Source organism: Neolamprologus multifasciatus, chromosome 10 (genome assembly GCF_963576455.1).
Source record: "Neolamprologus multifasciatus chromosome 10, fNeoMul1.2, whole genome shotgun sequence".
Taxonomy (NCBI): domain Eukaryota; kingdom Metazoa; phylum Chordata; class Actinopteri; order Cichliformes; family Cichlidae; genus Neolamprologus; species Neolamprologus multifasciatus.
The window spans coordinates 31,776,929-31,799,812 of NC_140448.1; the positions used below are offsets into that span (position 1 = coordinate 31,776,929).

A 22,884-nucleotide genomic window follows, 5' to 3' on the forward strand; every position below is an offset into this window, starting at 1 on the left:
AGGTCACAGGAGGACGTGAAACCTGACAGAATATTCCCAACTGAGTGAAAATGATTTCATTTGAAATACTGGAAACAAAGACGTCTTTCAGACTAAATATATGAAGATATCATTTCTCCCACGTGGCCCAGCGCTGGAGCAACATCTACAAACATGAAGCCTTCATGTGTTCTTCATCCAGCCCACAGCTTTGTCCTCAGTTGTGTAACTACAGCACAGCTACCTACGCACTGTAGGTCTGCCAACATGTCCACGTCCTCCACGGCCCGCACACATGCTGCACAACCACAGCAGAAACAACCTTCTCATTACATATGATCACCTCTGTGCAACAGATCTACTTCCTGTCTGATGATCCTGGAGGAGAGATGTTTATAATGAACTGAGGCTCTAATATCAGACACCGAAGGAGGCGGAGCTCCAGTTACAAATCAGATCCTGCATTCGTGAAACTCGTGACATGAACGGAAGACGTTGGAGGAGAGAGAGAAATGGGGCGACCGTGGAAGCGGAAGGTCGCCGGTTCGATCCCCGGGCTCTCTGTCCTGGTCGTTGTGTCCTTGGGCAAGACACTTCACCTACCGCCCACTGGTGTTGGCCAGAGGGGCCGATGGCGCGATATGGCAGCCTCGCTTCTGTCAGTCTGCAGGGCAGCTGTGGCTACAACTGTAGCTGCCTCCACCAGTGTGTGAATGTGAGAGTGAATGAATAGTGGAATTGTAAAGCGCTATATAAATCCAATCCATTATTACTATTATTATTAAATATGAAAATCAAGAGTCGTGATCGGCTACAAAGAAACCAAACACAGGAAACAAACTGAGACTGAGGGGAAGGGCGAGGAGTAAAAAGACTCCCGGCAGGTACAGCTGAACTCACTCAAAACACCACGAGGAGCAGACTTTCAAAATAAAACAGGAAGACAACTGACAGAAGAAACAGAGGAGTTTGTATATATGTGTTCAACCTTAAAGGGACATTTCACCCCTAAAATCAAACTAAATGTTTTTCCTGCGGAGTCGTTTCTATAAATTAAAAGAACCAAAAAAAGAAGGCAGGAAAAAACAAAGGTGTCGGTTCGTCACATGAAGCTCTAACGACAGTGTAAGAGCCAATTAAAGGTTCATTTTATTGGTACTGGTAAAATGATTAGAGGAGAAATATACATGTTTGATGTTAAGAATATAATTTCTAGTTAATTTCAAAATTTTCAATTTTCAAAATACTGTTTTGTTAAAGGTATAGAATATAGAAGTGCGACGTTCTAATGCACTTTTTAGTATTTTGGGCTCCCGGCACACTGTAATTACGTAGTTGGGGAGTCGGATAAGCTGGAAGCAACAGTTTTTTGACCGAGTCTTGCCATGTAAATGAAAAGTTTCAATAAATATCCTTTTGCAAGAAAAGTACCTGGACTTGCTCGCGTTTCAAATGCATGTTGCCGGACTGACTCCTAAAGGTGGTACAGACAGCGTCATAAAGAGGGCAACGTTTCCTGAAGCAGATTTCAGTCTTTCTTCGTTCTGTGTTATTATGCTCGCTGTTCTCCGCCCACAGTGCACGGCGGCGATGTCACATCGCTGGACGCCTCATTATCGCTCCTGCAGAGAGACTCTGAGGTGAAGCTGAAGGCTGAGACGGGCGGTGCAGAGAGATCAAACGAAGGAGTGAGGCGGACGAACGCCTCATCGATCAGCGGATCGGCCTGGACCAATAAGCAGCTGTCACACAAACGTTCTTTCAGGAGATCGTGATTGGACCAGGAGACTCAACATTTACAGAAAACGAACAACACACCATCGATGCAGCCAATCAGGTCGCAGACACAAACTTCTGATATGTAAACGCACACAGGATGTTAACATTAGCGTGTGTTATGAAGGCAGTTTGTAGCATAGACAGGAAGTGAGAGAAAACCATACCGAGCATGCCGGAGGAGGGCGGGTTCTTCTGGATCGGCTCGGCCATGTTGTCCTGTATTCGCTGCCAGATCTGCCACTCAAAGCGAGGATGCAGGATGTAGAAGGGCTGCAGAGGGTGGAGCCTCCTGTACCTCTGGTACTGGGCGAAGATGGGGTAATCAGTCCTGTTGAACCACTGCGGGGGGGAGGGGGGGCATACAGGTATGAGTTTTAACTGACACCTCAAATACTTTCAGTCTCAGCACCAATCCTGCTGCTTCAGTCTTTGTTTCACTGATTTCCTTTGAATAAGTGGCTGAGTCATCAGGGAGACGCTCTGTGCAGGCTGCAGAAACAGGATGTTAACCAGTTAGTGACCGAAGGATGTTTTAGAAAAGTGAGCGACCATGACTGAAAACGGGAACAAAGACGTGAGAGGAACCAATAAACTCCAGAAATACAAACATCACAAAAATACTGAAAACAGCAGCTGAAATAAAGCAGAAACTTTAAAAGCTCCGACCCTGAGAATCTCACTGGGATCATGACTTTTCTACCACATAAAGGCTGCAGAGATAATGTAGGGGGGGGGGCGGCTTCGGAGAGGAAAAGAAGGGCCCCCCCGCTGTTTGGGGTGTCCTTCATGTGCAAATCTTTCAGTACCACTGCTGGACTGAGGCCTAAATGTCAGAGTTGTCCTTTATGCAGCTTCCATTTAAAGGGACAGCAGACAAGATGCATTGAGAGCAGACCAACTGGGCTGCATAAAGGACCGGCACAAGATAAATGACGTCTTTTGTCCACTGGGTTTTAATCGTGCCAGGTTACTCGAGTGGAGTCCAAGAATAAAAACAAAGAGCAGAAGAAATCCTCTGCAGTGGTAGACGCGTCCTCTCAGGATAAACACATGAATTATGCATCAAACGGCTTCTGAAGCTGGAAAACCAGCAGTTGTTCCTGCTGGTAACTGGATTTACTGACGACTCGTTCAGTTTCCCTGCAGTGCAGAGTCAGAACGGCTCCACGAGGGGAACATTTCATCATGTCAACCTTTAAACTCCTGAGAAAAGCCTGCAGACCAGAACCACCCGACACAGGAACAGTTTCTTTCCCCTCAACCTGTCACACTGCTCACACTGCAACTGCACCTTATGTATATTCTGTAGTATTCATTAGGGATGCAACGATACCAATTTTTTCAAACTGATACGATACCGATACTTGGATCTGAGTACTTGCCGATACAGAGTACAAAAACCGATACTTCTACCACACACACACACACACACACAAATACAATGAATTGGAAGACAGGTTTTATTTTATTCTCTGCCGATAAAAAATAAAATCTTAATAAAAATGACCACAAAAAAATTTCAAGTGAAAAATAAGCACTTCTGTTAAATTATTGCAGAGTCTCCACATTGTAATTTAACAAAATATCACTGAACTATTAGCACTGTCTCGAGCTTTCAGAATAATAAATAAACACTTCTGTTTATTTATTATATTTCATATCACAGCTCGAGTATGCTGAGAAGACGGTGCAATCCTATGTTTTCCACGGCCGGCATTGGCTGGTCATCCAGAGCGATAAAATGAGTCGAGCCTCTGTTATTTTAACTGCCCGTGGATTTTCTCTTGACACTTTTCATCGCTTTTCCAAAACCTGAGTTAAAGTTGGCTGTTCCACACTGCTGACATTTTGTTTAGCCTAGCTACAGCAGCCTCCAGTTTCTCTTTTTTATCTGGAGCTGCCAGTCTCACTCGTCTAACCCTGTGCCTGTTTAGCGCGGGATGTCCCCCTAGTGGCCAATCTAAAAAACTACAACAGAAATGACAAGCCACCCTCTGACTAATGAAATAAGTTAGTATCGGTTCATGGTATCGGTTAACTTTTACGAGTATGAGTACACACACATTTTACAGTATCGGCCCCGATACCCGATACCAGTATCGGTATCGGTATTGGTGCATCCCTAGTATTCATTCCACCTCATTTCTGTATTCTATGTATACAAGTTTAGATTAGTTATTTATAGTTGGTTTACACAGCTTTGTGTAAGCATGTGTCATGTATATATAGACATGTGTGTGTGTGTGTGATTTACATTGCTGTGCTTGAGAGCCTCCATCTACCAGAACCAAATTCCTTGCATGTGTCTGCACATATACTTGGCCAATAAACACGATTCTGATTCTGAAAAGAAGCCGGTGTGCAAGAGCCACAACCTGCAGTCCCTCAAGTGTCCACTAGAGGTCCCAGCAGTGAGCCAGTCCCCACAGACTCGTGGTAAAATGTTTGGCTTTGCCCTGGAGCGAATCTTCCCGTCATAAAGCTTTAAATTTGATTTATTAGGGGCGTGGCCTATTAGACTCAAATACAGATGCAGGTATCGACTGTGTGCACAGCAAAGTAAGCTGCGTGCTTTATGTTTATGTTTACTGTTTTTGCACAAACGTGACATTTTCCAAACAAAATTCTTGCAGTCAGAGACACCGTCATGTTTACCTGTGCTCGTCTATGTTAGTCTAAAATCCACAAATGTCCAAAGAAACCACAAACTGATTAATACAAGCGTATGCATGAATATGTGCAGCCGACGGAGCTGTGGGAGGAAAACTTGAATAAATCTCTTATTTGACAAAAATTCTACATTTAATTTGAACAATTTAACAAAAGTTATTAAAGGCACGCTGGTTGTGACAGAGCTTCTAGCTTAAATCCAAACACATCACCTTTGTGAGATCAGCAGAGAAGGGGGCGGGGTCCCAGGCCACCAGAACACCTGAGCTGTACAGAGAACTGGACAGGAAGCGGTGGTCATCGGACGCCATCACCTGTAAAGGCGGGAAAAGATTCAGAGAAAAAGCACGCTGACACACGTCGCTTAGCGAGCCGCGGCTCACAAGCTTTAATAAATAAAATTTAATGACTCTTTAAAAATGAAAAGCTGTGAAAACAGAGCAGCTAAATTCTCTGGTTCTACTTATTAATCCACTAAGTCGAGTTTTGACTTTGATGATGACGCTGTATTCTGCAGATCCTCACAGCGAGCTGTTCTCACATAAGAGCATCTAAAAACAGCCACAGGCAGCTCCTCTGCACTGAAACGCCCACAGCCCATCTGCAAACTCCGAGTTCGACCTCTTCAGCGCGACCATCGCCTGCAGCGTCGTTACAAACTCCACTTTACTCCAAACTGTGGAGGAGAGCCGAACGCTCACACACACTAAACAAAGTGATTTAAATAACAAAGCTGCACGTGAGGTAAGGAAAACGTTATTAAAAAATAAATAAAAACAATTCACATTATTTCTGTCACATATTAGACACCCAGGTTTCTAACAATGAGGCCGAAATCAGACTAAACGCTGTTGGAGCTATTTGTTCTTATTTGTTCTTATTTGTTCTTATTTGTTCTTATTTTGAAGTTAAAGTTTGTTGTTAGTTTACTTATATTTTGGGGTTTATTTACAAGTTTATTTGTCGGTTAATATTTTGTTTCAAAGTTTGTTTGATGTTACTTTGTTAAATTCGTCAGGAAGAGCTGTAGGGCCATTTTTCTTTCTATAAATAAAGAGACTGGTGTAGGACCAGCATGCACTGGGGTGGGCCTGTGGTTTTTTACCAGAGCAGCAGCAGGAAGTAACAAAAAATGGATCTTGTTATTGCCAAACTGGATAAAATAAACCATAAAAACACAACTTACAACTTTGGACAGTGGACTTCTTTTGCCTGCGTACGAAATAGTCTCTCAGTGCAGCAGCGGCTTGTTTGGTTTGCCACTACAGCTTCGTTTCACACAGTTTTTCTCCTCTTGGATCTCTGTGATGTCACAGAGGGGGAGATCCCAATCAGATCTACTGTTTAAATATTTTGCTTATGAGGAGCAACCAATCAGAAGAACATAAGCTAATAAGTGTGACAGAGAAAATTATCGTGTAAAAGTCAAAGCGCAGATGATCTTTGGATTCTCGTCTTATCACCGCGTTTGTTTCGTTTGCAGTGAAGCACTTTCTCTCAGCTCAGCTGTTTCTGCGCCTACCTGTGAGTTGATGAGGCGGATGGTGGTTTTGGACCCGACGTCCTTCTCGTAGCTGGTGGTGGGCGCAGCGTTGAAGCGCAGCACGGCTTCATGTGCGTCTGAAAAACGAGAAACTAATTTGGTTAAGAAGAAGTGAAAGTTTGTGATTCGCTGAAGTGACGCGTTTTCTGTTCATGAACCAAGAACACACACACACACACACACACACACACACACTCTTAATTCAACAGGGTATTTTTAAAGATGATGATAAAGTCAGTTATTACATAAAGAGCTGACTTCAGCAGGAACTCTGGTGAATTTAAAGCAGGCTGAGGTCACTTGTGCTTCTTTTCAGCCTGTTTTCACACTTTGTGCCTCCTCCACGTTTTCGGACACAAACAGCAGAAAAAGAAAAGAGCAGCTGACTCGTTTGTCCCACAGGGGTGGAGCTTGGTCTCAGTTGGACAGTCTGTCCATTCACCCGTTTTCTGCAGCTCGTCCGGGCCGTGTGGGCAGCAGACATTCCTCTTCCTGCCTCCTCTGAGGCAACAGCGAGATGTTCCCACACTGCCCCGGGGCCTCGAGGGGCCTTTGGAGGGGACACTCCACCCTTTTATGGCCAACAGCCAGCACATCATCCTCCAAGAACAGAGAAACCTCCACCCACCGGCACGGCAGTTGGTTATACAGGCGCTGCACGCGGCTCACACTTCAGTCAGAGCGCCAAGCAAACTGTGTTTAAAGACCTGCTGTGTGAGGAACTCTGGAGCCACCAGACGTCTGCAGAAAACAGCTCAACACGTTCTTCCTCTGTGGTTCAGGGACAGTGTGCTGCAGAGGGGGGGGGCTTTGCAACTTGTATCCAACAGTTAACACAAGCCATCATATTAATAAGCACACAATGCACCAACTACACACTGATGGTATGAATAAAAACACATCTGGCTTTTGCTCAAGTAGGCCATGTCAGTTTGAGCTCATCCTTCTGTCATAGATCTGGAAACATAGAGGGATCCAAACTACTGGTGTTTATTCACACACATCAAAACAAACACAAGTGTTTATTTCCAAGTATAGGATTATTTGCAATCGCCATGTTGACTATATGTGTTTCTTGGTCTGCAGTGAACAGGCTTCCTCTGCCCCAGCATCTGCTCGTCTAGCAACTCTGTAAAGTAACAATTTCAGTATTTTTACATCTATGGTGTTGTTGTGTTTCTCATTAGCATACAGCAGTGCTACAGATCTTAGTGCAAAGTTACAGTACTCACTGTACTCACTGATTCTCATTTCTAAACGTCCTTATGATGCTACAGTGTAGCAGCTCGAGTTAGGCTGAACCCGTCGGCCAGCTTCCCTCAGGGTCACTCCACGCTTGATTACATGGTCCACTATTGTAGCTCTGATGTCATCAGCAATTCTATTTCTTACTCTTCTTACCCTTCCTCTCCCCCCTCCTCGTCCTCTCCCCCCCACATCCTCCTCTTGTTCCTCCTTGTCCTTGTCGTCCTCTTCCTCCGACTACTTCACCTCCACGTCCTCGGCCTCCTCTACTTCTCACTCTTCCTGCTCCCTCCATTGTTCTCCACACACAGAGCTGACCTGTATTATAGAGCTTGGGCTGATTGCAAAGTGAACTAATGATCTAAAAAGGTTTTCACATGTGACAGTGTGCCAGACAGTTGGCAAAATAGTGTAAATAATGTCCGTAAACGTGTAAAGTTTTGTTAGGAGTGTGTTGATCATTTGGGAATTGAGTGTAAAGCAGTGAGTTGTGTTTACAGTTGTGCTGTGCAGTGGATTGTAGCTACAGGTTTGCAAAGTGTGTGTTACAAAATGGCAAACTGAGTGCAAACAGTGTTTGTGCTTTTAGCTTTGCAAACTCAGTGAGTGGTTTTGCTGTAAGAATCACAGTCAGGGTTTAAGCTTTCAGACAAAACTGTAAATGTCTCACCGATCTCTTTGCCCAGCCCAGAGTAGCGCAGCGACCCCGCCGAGGACACCACGGCACAGCTCTTGTAGGGTCCGAGGTCAGAGGTCAGCTGCTGCGGAGGCAGCTGGGTGGCCCAGGGCAGCAAGGAGAAGGGCTGGAGGTCAGGGGTCAAAGTCGCGACCTCTACTTTGTCCTTCAGTTGGCAGAGAAGCTCGGGACCGCTCAGCTTCGGCGTGCCAGAGACGCCGCCGGGGCCCGACAGCTCGACTCCGTATTTGTTCATCGCCTGACAGAAACATGGAGAGACGAGCGCGTCTATAAATCTGGACGTGTAACTTGTAGACGCCGCGTCACTGGTCCACGACTCACCTGGTAGTTCTGCACCACCTTCTTCATCCTGGTCCCCAGCATGCTGCTGGACATCTCGTCGTCCCACACCTCTCCCAAAAGCCCGTTAGGCCCGAAGAACTCGGCGTCGCTGCCTCTGCCGCTCAGCTCGCCCTTCCGCCGGCCCCCGAACAGGGTCTCCAGCGCTCGCGTGAAGGGGCGCGGCAGCAGCCGGCTGAAAAACCCCGGGGGCTCCCGCTGTTTCCGCTTCGACGACGAATCCCTGGCTTCGTGGCTGTGGTTGGACGAGGACAGGACGGGGATCGGACGGCGAGGGTCACCCGGGATGACGCCCGGCAGCTTCTGAGGGTCCGTGTACATGGGCTTGGCTCCGCCTCGCAGCACCTGTGGGAAGCAGCAGCATCAACATTATTGTGGTTCAGCAAAAATAACTCAAGTCTGTTCGTTTCTTCCTCCTTCAGGAAGTGGTGCAGACTCGCAGGTGGTGCATGACACCAGCTCAGACATCGAGCCTGTAGCTTCCTGTCGCTGGAGCGCAGCTGCTACACCTAAATATGACGATGGAGAGAACGAAAGCTGGACCACTAAACTCTGGTTTTGGCCTTGAGGCCATTTCTGATTGGTTCAGGGAACAGCAGAGCACGATACTGTTCAGCTGTAGTTGTTTTGAGGTCTGCTGCGTCTCCTTCTGGGCTCCACTCGCTGAGGTTTCTCAGATTTTTTAAGGACTCGCTGCACTCTGTGCTCTTTGGGAATCATCTCGTTGGTGCGAACATAGTTTTGCCTTTCAGACTTTTCGATATTTAACCAAAGAAATGAGAACAAATGATGTGTTTTTGTGACAGTCTGCTAATAAAAGTTGTTCTTATGTGCAGCAACAACATTTTAAAAGGTGTGGCTCAAGACTTTTGCACAGTGCATGTTTGTTTTCTTCATTTTTCACCTGAATTTAAAACGTTGTTTCCTGTCTGTAGTGTTGCTGTGGGTTGAACAGAAACTATTCAATGTGGTTAAACTTTTCCCACCTTGATGACGTTGTGTGCATGAGGCTGCGCGCGGGTTCGTGCCCGGACGCCAAAGATGGCGTCGGTGACGGGCACGCTGTTTTCAGCACAGATGGCGTAGAGCAGAGCCATGGAGATGCAGAAGAAGGTCATGCAGAGCACGCCGCGGCGAGCCCGCCGCCTCAGACGCCACAGCAGGCTGACTCTGTCCATCGCTGCCCCGGGGATCTGCAGAGACAGAATGAAAGGTTTGTGTCACACGTCAGAGCCGCTGCGTCTCATCTGTGTTTTACTTTGAAGGAGTGGGTCAGCTTATAAGAGACGGGGTGAGGGTGCGGCACATTTCATATTCAGTATCGGGAGAATTCAGCGAGCTCAGAGACCAGCTTCCTGTGACGGCTCCGTCAGTGCTGTTTAAGAAATTTCACACATGAAATTAAGACAATATCAAGGTGATGTGTTTCGTGACTGTTCAGTTCATCTCTGCTTCACAGCTGACTGTAGCTGATGCTTTTCTGTCACCTGAGACAAGAAAACTAATTTCACAAATATGTCTGAAGGTTCTCAGTCATCCAGGTCATCGCAGTCTAAGGAGCTCGCAAAGAAAAGCGTCTGGACTTTGCTTGAAGACGTTTCACCTTCATCCGAGAAGCTTCTTCAGTTCTAAGGTCAAATGGTGGAGAGTCCCAGATATAAACCTAGTGGGAGTTTCCCCCCAAAGAGGGACAAAGGACCCCCTGATGATCCTCTACCTAATCACATGAGCCGAGGTGTGACAACGAGTGTGGGTCACAATCAGCCAGAGTTTCGGGTGAGCTCTTTGTGAAACTTGGCCCCACCTTATCATGTGATTTCCTGAGGTCAGATGGCCCAGGATGTGAGTGGGCGTTCAGTAGGGCTGGGGGAAAAATGGATACTGTGTAGCATGGTGATATTTTGTTTCTAATAATGTATCGATACAGGGACAGCAGAAATCGATATTTTGTTACAAAAAGGTTTTTGTGCTCTGACTTCAGAGCATGTTGATCCTTTTTCTGAGCAAGAATCCTGACATTCCTTCACTGTCCAAATGTGTTTAACTTGTTTTTGGCAGCAATAAACATGACAGTTTACTTATTTTAATTTAAGACATGTTTTATTTTAATTAAGTTTAAAACTTTTTGATTTAATGTAAAATTATATTTTGTTTTAATTTACTTTCAAATTCTTCAGTTGCTGAAGGGGCTGCATAGTTTTCATAAACTGCATAGTTCAGAATAGCTATAATTGTACCAGATGGTTGATTCAGTTAAGTTGGACTAGACTGTAATACAAACCGTTCAGTTTGTCAACAATCAAACTGAAATGAGAGAAAGACTGAGTGTGAGACTTTGATATTAGAGAAAATGAATATTGATAAAGTTTACCTTTATGTACAGAATCTGAATATCGCAAAATATTTTAAAAAATTGCAATAATATCGTATCGTGGGATGTTTGGTGATTCCCACCTCTAGTGTTCAGGCGTCTGGGGAGGGAACTAAAAGCTGGATTATAGATGGCAGACAGTTGGTGTCGTAAACCATCTTTGCACAGAAGTGTTGGTTAAACAGAAGTTTAAAAGTTTAAAACTGCCTGAGCTCATCAGCTGAGTGGAAGACGACACGGACTCATAACTGGACGACGGCGGATCAAATTCTGGTCTCGGGAGCGACTCACGAGTTTAAACTGGCAGAAAAACGCAACACACAAAAACAGAGCTACAAATAAAAACGTGGAACAAAACATATGGCTAAAAAACCCAATAAAGGTTTTTAATAAAGAAAATAAAGATAATAATTAATTAATAAAGAAACAAACTGGATGAACATAAAAATCAACCAAAGCACGAGGTGCTAAATCCAGATACCAAAAAAACAAAAAGGATGGTGAAAGAAACAAAGTCCTGAAGGTAAGTCTTGTAACTGTGCCACAGCCTGAGAAAGAAGACGTGGAAATCACTTCAGCTTGTCGCAGATCAAAGTGAAATTAATTTGATTGATCAGGTTTTCTTGGCGTGCTCTGAGTTTCCAGCCGATCAGACTATAAAAACATTCACACATCTACTAAATCACCAAATTATTCCATGCATGCTTCAGTCACGCTGCGATCCACAGTTTCCTCTTGGTTCTTCGCTCTGCACATCACCAGCTCCTGACCAGGTGATGTGTTCAGTGTCAGTTACCACGGCGATTTAGCCTCGTAAAAGGAGACTGTTGTGCCTCATAAAACCCCGACTGTCAGCTCAGCACAGCTCCTCTTATGCTAACATCTGCAATCACACGAAGCAGGTTATCAACTCGATAAACCAACCCACCGTTTGTCAGCCCGGCTACCAGCTCACACCGCAGAGACAAACATGAGGAAGTGATGCACGCATCAAAGAGGAACCATCAGATTTCAAAATGCTATACTTTGGAAGTGATGGACACCGAAGGTTGTGGTGACGTTCTCTTCCACGATGTTATTTCTCTCTCCAACAGCATATTAGCATGACCAATTATGCAAATTAGGCGATGACTTCATTTAGCGACTTCTAGCGACTTTTAGGACAACCAATAGCGATTTTCCTTACTGAGGAGTTGGCAACACTGTAGTCGACTAGTCAGATGTGCATCCATTGGACATACAGCTTATTGCACCAGCAGCATCTGCTCTTATATAACTATCATTAGCTTACAGCTTTAAGTGTTTAAGGTATGTGCTAACTAAAAATAAAGACAAGATGATAGTTTATTAAATTTTAATGAAATTTGCAGATTGTTTCGGTGAAGTTTAATAAACTCCTTGCTATCTAAAATATAACAGGACACCAGAGTATATTCTCGAGCATCTCACACTTCTGATAATCAGCTGTCTTCTTGACATTTATTCAGCTGTGTAAAAACTATAACTTTAATCTCAGCCAAACCGATTTACTCAGGAACAAATAAAATACTGAAAAAAAAGCCAAACAACATTTTTAAGTTATCTAAGTGACTTATATATCATGTTTAACCTGAGTAGCGAAAGACGGCGGTGGGTTTGAAAACGATTTGCCGGGAGTCCGGTGTTCTCACGGCTCTAGTGAGCCTAGCCCCCGGCTAGCTATCGAGCTAGTGGGTAACAGACGTCTCCGAAAACGTCGGAGCGCTTTTGAAAATATGTGGTGTCTTGATAAACTGAGCAGATATTTGAGGTTTACACAGCTACATTCTCGCCTGAAAATATGTTAAACGTTTATTTTGTGACCCAGAAAGAATAATAAGAGTAATATTAAAACTAACTAGCTGCCACTGTCACTACCCAATCCGTACCGGAAACCCGATCCGTACCCCGCATGCGCAAATCTTACGTCACTTCCTCTCTTTGCCAACATTGCGACATTCAGTATATTTGAATGATACGGTTAGCGCCCAGTTAGCTCCTAGCATTTCTCAACAGCTCTGCCTCCTTTTCGACGGCCCGGGACATTTAAACAATGGATAATCCGTATACAAACAAATTCACGCTTTTCTCCTCAACAGAGAGCGTTCCCCGATTGAACAAAAGCGCCGTAAAATAAGAAGAATGGCGCCTAATTACAGAATTAATAATACAGACTTTGTAATATGTCACGTGAAGATTCAGCAGCCAGATTAAGTGTTTACTGACAACTGACAGTGATAGCGGACATCATCATCACTATTCCAACAATCCTCTCCACACAGACAAGCATAAACACACTCGACTATCACTAAATCAAATTTAACACACGTTTGTAATGAAAGTAAAGTATTGAGTTGTATTTTTGTTATTGACCAAATACTTATTTTCCACCCTGATTTACGAATAAATTCTTTACAAATCCTACCATGTGAATTCATGGATTTTTTTTTCACATTCTGTCTCTCACAGTTGAAGTGTACCTCTGGTGCAAATTACTGACCTCTGTCATCATTTTAAGTGGGGGAACTTGCACAATCGGTGGCTGACTAAATACTTTTTTGCCCCACTGTACATGGCAGCATACACAGTATGTGATTATAAATAGAGGGTTGTGGAAATATTCAAGAAGTATAAAGTATTCTACCACTGACACATCCATACATGTAAAAGGTGCTTTACATATAAAATGATTACTTAGCAGGTGTTTGTTATGTTCTCAGCACCATCTGTCTTCACACCAAAGGAAGATAATTACACACGTCTAACTCATCATCATACCACAGAGGTGGGTGAGGTGGAGCCTGCACGGTCCAACCTCGCTCACGTACCAGTGCAGTTATGATGAGTCCTGAATGTTGATCTTGATTTAATAGAGATTTTGATATAAATTGGTGTTAATGAAGTTCTGAGGTTTATCTAATGAACATTTGTTACCTAATTAAACTGCAAACTAATTTAAATCCATCCTGTTGGATGAGCCCGAATAAACTGGACCGCATTAATTAAGTTTCCTATAATGTGGGAGATCTAGGAGATGCTCCTGACAGAGAGGGGAGGTGGTCGGTGTTATTAAGTGCTGCAGTTGGTTCTTCATAATAAAACAGCCTTATGTTGGCGTATGTTGGAGCACCTGGAAAGTGAGGATGAGTCGAGTCTGTGTTTACTGAGTGTGCGGCTCTTTGTTTGTTCGGTGTCCTGAGTGAACAAAGAGACTCAGATCCGTTTATAACTCGAACATTTAACTGAGTAATAAATCTGAAAGACATTTGTACTTTGAGTTTACGGCGTCTCCTCTAATAAAATAAACCCGACAGGCAGCGCAGAAAATCCAGGATTCATTCCAGAGTTAGTCAGTGAATAATCCCAAATCCTGCGTCATAGTCCCGCCACTGATACGTCATTCGTTTACAGCAGAGCAGGCCGCCTGCACCGTGTCAACCAATCAAACAAACTACACGGCAAGGTTATTATCGTTAACGAAAACTAGAAGTGAAAAAACATTTTCGTTAACGGAAATAAAAATAAAAACAAAAAAAGGAAAACTAACTAAAACTATAATGAGTGTTCACAAAACTAACTAAAATTAACTGAATTTATAGCAACAATGTGTTTAGTTTTCATTGATGTGTGCGTGTCATACAAGAGTCAAGGGTGAAAATGAAGTTTAGTTTCCAGATTTTTTTCTTGCTGTGTCTCATTATGCCAGCAGGTGGCAGCACGTTAGTCGAGTCGTCTGTGTTGCTGCTCCGTCCACGCGCAGAATCATGTCAGGAAAAGTCGGGAGCCAGAGTCCAATTTGGGATTACTTTGAATATGACTGTGTTTTGGATAAAGCAAGTGTCTTGTAGTGGAAAGAGACAAATTATGAGGGACATTTCTAAAGGGAAAAAAATCCCACAAACCTTAAAGTGCACTTGAAAAGCTCACACAAGAAGGCTAACCTAGCTTAGCTTGAGAAGGTAAGGGAGCACACTCAACCCTCATCCCCAGAAAACAGAAGCTAACCCCAGGCAAGGCAGCGTGATGCATCCCGAGACAACAGGACGGGGATATCTACACAACTGTGTGAGTCAATTACCTTCAAAAAGTTTATCAATTCACTTGAACCAAAATTACAAACACCCGGTGCTGCGAGAGTTAATAGTCTCATTGGGGCCAAGATATACATTTTATAGTTGCCTGGTATCAATGGTTGTTCATCTGCCTTTATTTATTTATTTAAAGAACCCATAGGTGGGAATGTGAGTTGTCTGTCTCTGCGTGTTAGCCCTGCGACAGACAGGCGACCTGTCCAGGGTGCAGTATGGTAGCTGGAATAGCAACATACCCAAGGATGAGCAGAATGACTGATATGATGAAACTGGGATTTTGTTACACTTAATTATTGCAAACACAACTAAAACTATAACTGAAACTAATCAAAACTAAACTGAAACTAAGGATTTTCAAAAAAAATAAAAACTAAACTAAACTAGCAAACAATTGGTAAAAACTAATTAAAACTGATATAAAATTGAAAATCTGAAGTCAAAACTAAATAAAAATAAAAACTAATGAAAATTGCAAAACTATTAAACCCTGCTGCACGGCAACACATCACAGTTTGTTACTCAGGAAGGGGAGAAAGCTGTGGTCAAGACAGCGAGAGCGAGTGTGAAGGTGTTTGGTGTGTGTAGTGTAGTCGTTTTTTGATCATTAATAAATAAATCGATAAATGGGGCTGTTTGATATAACGATATATATCGGATGACGATATAAAAACGTCTATCGTTTCATTTTACGCTTCGTTTGTTTCGTGGTGTTGCAAAATAAACTGTTTACGGCAATATTTTTTCATGTTTTGATGGTATTCTCTTTCTCTTATATTTAATATAACCACACTACAGACGGACAAGCGCAACAACGACGGTAACACCATCGTTGTTGCGCTTGTTTAATTTCCACATAAACCTTTCACAATAAAGCTCAAGATCCTGTTGAGACTTTTCACAATAAACTGAATCACGTGAAAGAGCAGATTATTGACGGATGAGAAGTAAAAAAAGAGCCGCCAGGTGCTAAAAAATGAACCTTAGACTCAAACGTTAGAACAGGCTTTTCCCCGCAGCACGCCGTGTAATAAATACTCACAAAGGAAACGGCGGCTGTTCCATACACACACACACACAAAATTAGTACAAGTCTACCAACAACATCTCCTGAAATGATGATTTTAAGTAAAGAGATAAAAACCATCTTACTTTTTTGAACAGACGTTCCAACACATCCAACCACGAGCTCTTCAGCGCCTCTAATAACTCCAGCGAGCAGACTGAGACTCAGCAGCACTAAATGCTGATCACAACATCCTGGTCAGACCACACGTAACAAAAACCAATCAGATGTGCATCACATCAGTTCCACTGACCTTAGCATGCAGCAATAAAAGCACACAAAGTGCTCTGATAGTGTCGGGTTAAGGCTTTAAGTCAGTATCATCATCATTATGAGATTGTTATTAAATTAAATGTTATTTTCGTGTTGACGACTTCTTCCTGTTCTGATCTCAGGGGGCAGGCGATGCCCGAGGGACTACAGCTGTGTGCAGTAAACTTGTTCTGTTTGAAAGGCTGCTTTCTGTTTGTTAGAGAAATTATTAGAAAAAGAAATAAGAAATATAGCACAAAAAAAAGGAGATAGCCACAATGGTGACTATACTTAGGACAAAACGTAAGAAAACCTGCCTTTGGCTGATTATTTGTGCAACAGTGCTTCTCAGTAATAAATGTTAGACTATTAAAAGCTGACTTACGTCCTCGGACACGGCGCATCACTAGTGAGGAGGAGGAATTTGTGGAGCAGCCGAGTTGAGGATGCACGCGCAGGAAAACCTTTCTGCCAATGACCAGCAGGAGGCGTCTTGGGGCAAGCAGGGCTGTGTTAGGGCAGGGAGATATATCGAGTTTTTTAAAAATATCGATATATTTTTATACGAGATATGAGATGTGACAACATCCTTTATATCTTTATATCTATGTTACGATATAAAGTTATCTACGAGCTAACCACGCTAACAAGCTAACCGCGCTAATGCCATCTGCACAGCCTAGAATCCTTTCATTCTCTCAAAAGTCGACAGCCTGACTTATGGATGAATTCTGGTTGTGCTTGATGACCGCGAACCGATTTTATGTGCACGGCGCTCAGCTATCTGTCAATAAATGTTTCAGTACGACTTTGCTAAGCTACGGAGCTGCACCGCTTGATGGATTGTCGGAGCATTACTACCGAGGAGCCTCGCGGAGTGATACGTACTGTGTGTATAAGGGCCATAAATGGCTCCTGTTCAGCGACGTGGTTACGAAGAGGATTTCAAACTCCAGGCTGTCGGTCACGCAGTAGAAGTTAAGAACAGAGCAGCTGAGAAATCTTTGTTATTCTGCTCAGTGTCTGTTAGTTTACATTTTGACTGCACAGTTGTGAGCTCTTTGTTATGCACAAAAACAACATTGTTTTCTTTTATTTATGGAGCATTATTATTTAATAAATGCTCATAATTTATTTTTGAGTAATTTTTCATGTACATCTGTGCTGTATGTTAATAACAGTGCCTGTGTGACATCTGGGACACAGCTGTGACTAAACTCTGTTTGTTCTTACTTTATGGCTTTAAAAAAATATCGAGATATAGATCGTATATCGCCATCCAGCTAAAGAATATCGAGATATGAAATTTGGGTCATATCAACCAGCCCTAGGCTGTGTCGTACATCATCACCCACGATAACCTCAGCTTAAATTTCTATCCATCTATTCTCCTCCGCTTGTCCTTTTATGGGTCGCGGGGGGCGGAGCCTATCTCTTTTCTCAGTTATTGATTCGGTCTTGAATACCTCCCCGCTTTCCATATAGATAGCTCCACTGAAACTTGCGATAGGTTCTAGCAGTTTTTTATTAATAAGATAGAAAGGCTTCGATCTACATCTACCCTGTAATACTATTTATTATCTCTGTATAATGTCTCACTAACATATACCTCTCACTAACATATACCTCCTCAACTGCTTTTGACCAGTTTGAGGCTGTACATCTTAACCAGGTGGATCTTTGCAATAGCATAAAGACATCATCCTGCCCTTCAGATGGAGTCCCAACCCATTTTCTAAAAAAGATTATTAAGGTAGTTGGTCTGACATTTTAACTATTTTTAATAGTCTCAGCTCTGGAGTGGTACCAACTGGATACAAGCACGCTGTAGTGCAGCCAGTGCTTAAAACACCGAACCCTGATTCTTCTGTTTCTAAGCTTCTGTTTCTGTCAGACATTTCAGAAAGGATGGTATTTGAGCTGCTACAAACCTTTCTAAACAGTCATAATATTTTTGAGAAGTTCCAGTCGGGCTTCAAAACCCACCACAGCACAGGAACTGCCCTCCTAAAAATACTTAATGATATTTTATTAATCACTGACTCAGGAGACCCAGCTGTGCTCCTGCTCCTAGACTTAACTGCAGCCTTTGATCCTGCTGACCACAGCAGTCTGATCTGGAGCAATGTGGTATCAAAGGTTTCCCCTTGGAACGGTTTAGGTCGTACCTCTCCGAGAGGACTTTTTCCGTGAGCCTTGATGATTTTATTTCTTCTCCAGCTCCTTTTACTTGTGGTGTCCCGCAGGGATCCGTATTAGGCCCAATTCTTTTTTCAATCTACATGTTGCCCTTAGGCCTAATCTTTAGGAAGCATCTGCTTTCACTCATATGCCGACGACACCCAGATTTATCTTCGGTTTAATAGAAACACCTCCACGCCCGTGGAAGCGCTAGTCAAATGTCTCAACGAAGTTAAAACCTCAGATTTTCTTACCTTCAACGAGGATAAACTGAGGTAATTATTTTTGGACAGATCTGGACTTATGCAACCGAACATGTGCTGTTAAAACGCATGTAAAAAACCTGGTGGTTTTCTTGGAGAGCAAACTTACATTCGAGAAACAAATTAATTCAGTTGTCCAGCGGTCCTTTTTTAAATTAAGGCTCCTATCCACAGTGAGATCTTTTTTATCTTTTAGAAACTTGGAACGAGCAATTCATGCGTTCGTTTTATCTCAGCTGGATCAAGGCAATTCACTATATGTGGGTGTCAGTCAGTCCAGCTCGGCAGCTCGCCTCTTGACTCGTGTGAAGAAACACCAACATATTACTCTGCTTGCTTCCCTTCATTGGCTTCCAGTGCATTTTAGAATTAAATTCAAAATCTTACTTTTGACGTATAAAGTGCTAGTTGGCCAGGCACCGGACTATTTGTCTGACCTATTGCAGCTTTATACGCCCTCTAGAGCCCTTCAATCACACGATCACCTCCTTACCTCACATAAGTCTAGGATGGTTCATAGAGGAGATGTGGAACAATCTACCTCTCCACATTAGAAAGGCCCCGACTGTTACTCTTTTTATTAATCGCATCTTAAAACATATTTTTTTACTCTGGCTTTTGAAACTGCATGAGAGTTACCAAATCTTTGATCCTAATTTTCTTGTAACTTTCTTACCTGTCGTTGTTGTCAATGTCATTGTTTAACTGTTACTCTGTACAGCACTTTGGTCAGCTCCCTGTTGTTATTAAACCTGCTTTATAAATAAATAAATGAAATCTGGACAGTTACAGTTACACGTGACAGTTAATTGGTAACTTTAATTCAGGTGTGAATATGGTTGCCTGTCTCTGTCTGTCCCGTCCACACTGAGATGGAAAACGCAGCGTTTTGAAAACTCTCTTTCATCTGAAGATGGCGCGTTCACGCCGCAGTGTGGACAGCGAAAACAGAGACTTTCAAAAACGATGACGCGTGTTCGTCATATGATGCAGTCATGTGACCAGTTAAACTAAGACAGCGGAGGGCAGCAGTTGTTGTGTTTGCTCTCAGCTCTGACAGCCCTATTAAAGATTTAGATAGATAGAGATAGATAGAGATAGAGATAGAGATAGATAGAGATATAGGGATAGAGATAGATAGATAGATAGATAGATAGAGAGATAGAGAGATAGAGATAGATAGAGATAGATAGAGATAGATAGAGATAGAGATAGACAGATAGAAAGATATAGATAGATAGACAGATAGACAGATAGATAGAGATATAGAGATAGATAGATAGAGATATAGAGAGAGATAGAGATAGAGATATAGATAGATAGAGAGATAGAGATAGATAGATATATAGAGATAGATAGATAGATAGATAGAGAGATAGAGATATAGAGAGATAGAGAGATAGACAGCTATAGATAGAGAGATAGAGATAGATAGATAGAGAGATAGAGATAGAGAGATAGATAGAGATATAGAGATAGATAGATAGAGAGATAGATAGATAGAGAGATAGATAGATAGATAGAGATATAGAGAGATAGATAGAGAGATAGACAGATATAGATAGAGAGATAGAGATAGATATAGATAGAGATATAGAGATAGATAGATAGAGATATAGAGATAGATAGATAGAGATATAGAGATAGATAGATAGAGATATAGAGATAGATAGATATATAGATAGAGAGATAGATATAGATAGATAGATAGAGATAGAAAGATAGAGAGATAGATAGATAGAGATATAGAGATAGATAGATATATAGATAGAGAGATAGATATAGATAGATAGAGATAGAAAGATAGAGAGATAGATAGATAGAGATATAGAGATAGACAGATAGAGAGATATAGATAGATAGATAGATAGATAGAGATATAGAGATAGAGACATAGAGATATAGAGATAGATAGATAGAGATATAGAGATAGATAGATATATAGAGATAGATAGATATATAGATAGATAGAGAGATAGATAGATAGATAGAGAGATAGAGAGATAGATAGAGATATAGAGAGATAGAGATAGAGAGATAGATAGATAGAGAGATAGATAGATAGATAGATAGAGATATAGAGAGATAGAGATAGAGAGATAGAGAGATAGAGATTGATAGATAGAGATTGATAGATAGATAGAGAGATAGATATATAGAGAGATAGATAGAGAGATAGAGATATAGATAGACAGATATAGATAGAGATATAGAGATAGATAGAGATATAGAGATAGATAGATAGACAGATAGATAGATAGATATAGATAGATAGATAGATAGATAGATAGAGATAGATAGATAGATAGAGATATAGAGATAGAGATATAGAGATAGACAGATAGAGAGATAGAGATAGATAGAGAGATAGAGATAGATAGAGAGATAGATAGAGATAGATTTGCATGTTCGAAATAAATTATAATTGAAATAACAACAGAAAAAAACAAAAAACAAAACTTAGAAATCATCAAGTTTTCATGTATATATTAGTCTGTGCTACAGATCAAATTCTTTGATTCTCACTCGCTTTTGCGCTTCATGCAGGACTGGAACGTCAGCGTTTTCAGCCGTGTGGACGCGGAGCGTTTTAAATCTATCCGGGTTCGTGTGGACGTAGCCTTCGTCTGTGCTCACACTTTGTTTCAACACTTCAAATTATGAAGCGTGTCTACAGTGGGAGCCGCTCAGCGACAAACAGCCTTCATTTACTCACACTTAGAAACCAAACTGGAGGTGTGAGTGTCACAGCGATAACACTGTGCAGTGGGTGCTTTCCCACAAACGCTCTTATTGTGAAATCATTTGGTGATTGTTGTAAAGGCTCACCTTTCAGCACATCCACTTCACCAAATGCACCTTGTTTCTTTTCCTCACCTTTGATTGGTTGTGGTGCTTGGCCTTATTTGCACTCACCTACCCCTCACTCTTTCTTCACTCCCACACGGGGCAGCAGCTGAGCTGAGTGTCTCTTTGAGTCTCCTGAGTTCATATATCGTTTCGAGTTACTTAAATCACACTTTGTCCTCTTTAGAGAGTCCATGTGTGTCTTTCCTTCCTTTACCCATTGTTCAATAAAACAACAAAACCTGTAAATGATTGACTGCTTATTCTCATTCTAATTGGACGAGCCCATGATGATGACTACTTAAACCCTGAACCTTCCTTCCCCCAAAACAGTGATAATAATCTGATGTTTTTCCTTATTTGCTCATTTGAGGTTTTATTAAATAAAAAGTTTTAGTTAGTTTTAGCATCTGCAGGTTAGCAGCTCATCCAGCCTCCAACATGATCCAGTGAACGGAGGCAGCATCAGTTTAGTGCTGCTGACTGCAAACAGATGTTGTGACAGAGCATCTGATTAAAGATGTTTAGACAAATCTCCCCCCCCCCCCCCCCACACACACACATGCATCTTTGATAAGATACTCACTCTGCAGCTGGAACGGCTCTTTAAAGACACCAGGAAGTGAAGACTGACACAAAATGTCCTCTTCTCTCTTCACGAGATCACAAAATCAGGCTGCTCCTCACACAGAGCAGAATCATGTGTGTGTGTCATGCAAGGAGACGTGAAGCCATAAACTACCCGTGATTAAAAAGGCCGGCGTGTGCGTGTTTTAATCCGTCCACTGAGGGAGGTTGGCAGCGGCGTCACAGCAGCTGATTGGTCGGCTGCAGTGGGACGTTTACGCCTCAGATCACATCTCCTGAACTCATCGCTGAACACAGATGCAGCAGTTTAACGCAGCACTCACTGGTTTGACCAAAATCCTCACACGTTCCCGGCTGGTTGGAAACGGTGCACGATGAAATTTGGCCTTTTTGAATTAATGTTGCATATTTGAGCTTCATTAGTGCGACAGATCTGCAATGAAATTTGAACAGATGAAGGTCTTAACATCTTCATGCACGTCTACAGTCATAGTTTGAAGGTTACTGAGAGGCCCGCCGGGGAACTTTTGTACAGTTTGGTTGTCGATGGATCAACCCCGCAGACGCAGAAGCGGTTTGTGAACAAACACCTCGCTGCTGCGCTGCTTCCTGTTTACTATAACAGCTGCTGCGACACCCCTGTGATGTTTGTACTGATACTCAGCGCAGCTGAAGCTGTGTGAATGAAACTCGACACCCACAGCATCTGCTGCTGGTACTACTGCTGACTCTGTGAGTCAGCTTCATCACAAAGCACACGTTTCTGAGGCTGAGATTTCAAACTCAGAGAGGACGGATTTATATCGCTCGGAGGATTCAGAGCAAACACTGCAGATGACCTGAGAGGGAAGTGAGCACGTTACCTTGTAGGCCATGGCTCGTCTTAGTGCGTTGGTCGTGTTGATGGTTTGAAACAGGATGCTGCTTTCAGCGCTCACCTCATTGCCTCTGTGGAAAG

General features: G+C 42.6%; 1 protein-coding gene across 2 annotated transcripts in view; it reads right to left on the minus strand.

The window, feature by feature from the left end:
- st6gal1 (ST6 beta-galactosamide alpha-2,6-sialyltranferase 1) overlaps window positions 1-22,884 on the minus strand; it is a 30,630-nt gene that overhangs the window by 6,906 nt on the left and 840 nt on the right. Inside the window, exons 2-8 of one of the 2 annotated variants that reach the window (XM_085174854.1) lie at window positions 22,790-22,874; window positions 9,239-9,445; window positions 8,235-8,597; window positions 7,887-8,151; window positions 5,951-6,048; window positions 4,641-4,742; window positions 1,923-2,097 (exon numbers count right to left, since the gene is read on the minus strand). In XM_085174854.1, coding sequence (XP_085030980.1) covers window positions 1,923-2,097; window positions 4,641-4,742; window positions 5,951-6,048; window positions 7,887-8,151; window positions 8,235-8,597; window positions 9,239-9,445; window positions 22,790-22,801 — 1,222 coding nt within the window. In that variant the 5' untranslated portion in view covers window positions 22,802-22,874. Of the gene's footprint in view, window positions 1-1,922; window positions 2,098-4,640; window positions 4,743-5,950; window positions 6,049-7,886; window positions 8,152-8,234; window positions 8,598-9,238; window positions 9,446-21,924; window positions 22,875-22,884 lie in introns of both variants that reach the window. The other variant, XM_085174855.1, reaches the window with a different exon arrangement.